This window comes from Geotrypetes seraphini, chromosome 16, assembly GCF_902459505.1.
Source record: "Geotrypetes seraphini chromosome 16, aGeoSer1.1, whole genome shotgun sequence".
Taxonomy (NCBI): Eukaryota; Metazoa; Chordata; class Amphibia; order Gymnophiona; family Dermophiidae; genus Geotrypetes; species Geotrypetes seraphini.
Window position 1 is genome coordinate 12,395,184 of NC_047099.1, and position 3,040 is coordinate 12,398,223.

The 3,040-nt window shown below is 37.3% G+C and overlaps 1 protein-coding gene across 1 annotated transcript; it reads left to right on the forward strand.

Moving 5' to 3' along the window:
• Positions 1-268: 268 nt before the first annotated feature.
• LOC117349628 (olfactory receptor 10A7-like) lies at positions 269-1,207 on the forward strand. The gene has a single exon (XM_033923220.1). It carries the CDS (start codon positions 269-271, stop codon positions 1,205-1,207), a length of 939 nt encoding a protein of 312 aa, XP_033779111.1.
• The last annotated feature ends 1,833 nt before the right edge of the window (positions 1,208-3,040 follow it).

Below are 3,040 nucleotides of genomic sequence, written 5' to 3' on the forward strand. Positions count from 1 at the left end.
AACCAGGGCTAATAAGAGGGACCCCTAAAAATGTTTTCAGCCCAACCAACAATGTCGGGGCAGTCTCCATCCAAAAAATTCAGAATGGAAAAAGTGGAAAAATCGCCAGACTAAGTGTCATTCGATGGAGATTGTCCAACGTTGTTGGTTGAGTTGAGAACTTTTCAGTGGCCCCTCGTATGGTAACTAGAACCCTGCACTATAGCAGCCTTTGAAAATGTATCAGCAAGCTGTGTTCTCTCTCTTCTTTATGTTATACAGCAAAGAAATGGCAGCAGAAAATCAAACCCTTGTTACTGGATTCATCCTCCTGGGATTCTCAGACTTGACTCTGCAGGTGCAGCAATTAATTTTCGTGCTGTTGCTTCTCTTCTACATCCTTGCAGTGATAGGAAACCTACTCGTCTTCATCATCCTCACAGTGGACCCTCTCCTTCATATGCCCATGTACTTCTTCCTGAGGAATTTGTCCTTCTTGGAGATCTGTTTTACATCAGTCACTATCCCCAAAACACTGGTGAATTTCTTGGCTGGGGATAGAAGCATCTCTTTCCTGGGATGTGCCTGGCAATTGTATTTCTTACTTCTTTTTGGTGGCGAGGAAGGTGTTCTCCTTAGTATAATGGCCTTTGATCGCTATGTGGCTATTTGTAACCCTCTGCGTTACTCCACTCTTATGAGCAATAAAAGGTGCATTTATTTGGCTTTGGGGTCCTGGATGATGTGCCTTGTCTTGCAGTTTGCACAGACTACATTCATATTAAGCTTGCCTTTCTGTAAGTCAAACATAATCCACCATTTCTTCTGCGATATTTCACCCATACTGAAATTGTCATGTACAGACACCTATTTGAATGACATATTCAGATTCACAGTATCTGTAGTTGTTCTTATCATACCGTTCCTGATCATTCTTTCCTCTTACATTTATATTATCTCCACTGTACTCAGAATGAACTCCAAAGATGGAAGAAATAAGGCTTTCTCAACGTGTACCTCTCATCTCACATCTGTTACCTTATTCTACGGGACCGCCATGCTTGTCTATTTACAACCAGGTGTAGGCTATGCAGATAAGAGAATTTTTGCTGTGGGTTATTGCTTGATTAGCCCAATGTTAAATCCTCTTATTTACAGCTTGAGGAGCAAGGAGGTTAAAGGAGCCCTACGAAGAAAAATGTTGAAGATATTGTCTTTCTTTAGGTGATGATCAAAGTTCGCTTTAAGGTACATTGTAGTTCACCATCCATGATCTTGCCATTTGGAGTGATGTGGAAATAATGCAGTTTGAATTATAGTGAATAAGCAAGTTCTTTTGAATTACCAGAGGACCAGCTCGCCCCCAGATAGCATATTCCTCCATGGTTTATAGATTAGGGATGTGTATTTATTTTAGCAACATAGAACTCACATTATTTTTTAATTGGGTTTTTTTTTTAACCTGAAATGATATGGACAAATAGAATTCTTTTCACATTTCAATAGTACACACTATTGTATAATAGGGAATAGAAGTCCTCAAAAATGTCTACTATTGATCAATCTCTTTCAATGTTCTTAGGATATATTCCCATTCAACATCTATCAATCTTAGTACAGTCTTACTAGGCTTCAACAGTGTCAATCAATGCTCGATTGCTTTCGTTGCATTGAGCTGAACACACCCACCTCATCATTAAGACTTTCCTTAAATTTTAAATGCTCTATAGTACCTTCTATCTAACCAGATCTAACCAAGTTACTTATAAGTTTGGTTAGATCTGTGTAAGGAACATTGTGATTTCTTTCTGCCCTTCTAAATAGGGGAAGTCCTTGATAAAGCCATTCCAGTTTGGCAAAACATGTTGTACGGATTCCCCCAGCCTGATGAACAGAAAGCCTAGACAAAGATAACTTCTTGTTGAAATATTATTGAAAAGTTATTCATTATATATTGCCAAAAGAATAGAAGGCACTATAGAGCATTTAAAATTTAAGGAAAGTCTTAAGGGCTAATGACAAGGTGGGTGTGTAAAACTCAATGCAAAGAGAGCAATCGAGCATTGAGTGACACTGCTGAAGCCTAGTAAAACTGTGCTAAGATTGGTGGATGTCGAATGTGAATATATCTTGAGAACATTGAAAGAGACCATAACACATCTTGGGATAAAAATAGCTAGTGCAATAATAGCAGGATCTACCATTGATCAATGGCATGCACTGTTTGCAATATTATATTTTAACAAATTGCATAGAAATTTTTAAAATAAATTCACATATAATAAGGACCAATATATAACATTTCACATAAGAAAATAGAAAACATTTAAATCAAATACATGGTCTTCGACATTATAAATTCTCAAAACTTAAGGGGACTGTTTTTTTCAAAGCACATGGATATCTCAAAATGGCCAAAAAGTCCATCCGCCAAAAACATCCTAACTGGAATTCTAGAAGAATTTGGATGTCCTACCCTGCAGTTCATTCAAATAGCAAGAGGGGCATGTTGTGGGTGTGTTTTGAGGGAAGGCCCAAATTAGGATGGCCAACAGCACTAATCGAATGGGAAGAAATGCCCAAGTCTAATAAGAAGGATATTTTTAGACAACACTACAAATGTTAGATTCATAGATCTGCATAAGATTGCACACAGGATAGTCTCTTTTAATTCCAAAAAAGACACTCTTGGACTAGCCAACCACATGCATTCAAAGGGGCAGATTCTAACAACACCTAACATTAATTTCACAAATTAAATTTCAGATACCATGTGATAATGCATTTTAGCCAACATTAAGCATCAAGTAAATGTATTATCACATCTTATAAAATAGATCTATTGGCCTACTATATCCCTCAGAAAAATTGTGCCTTGCAAAGATGCCAAAAATTAGATAGCTATTCTAGTTTAGGATGAGTCCAGGAACTTAACTTAGCTATTGTGCTCATTCAATATTCTAATATTTGTATTTAATTCTGCTACTATTTGGGTTTTTGCTACATACTTGTGACTTGGATTGGTCTCTGTGAAGATGGGATACTGGGCTAGATGAACCTT

Coding starts and splice junctions, on each gene's coding strand:
- LOC117349628 (XM_033923220.1), top strand. CDS start 269: ATGGCAGCAGAAAATCAAACCCTTGTTACTGGATTCATCCTCCTGGGA.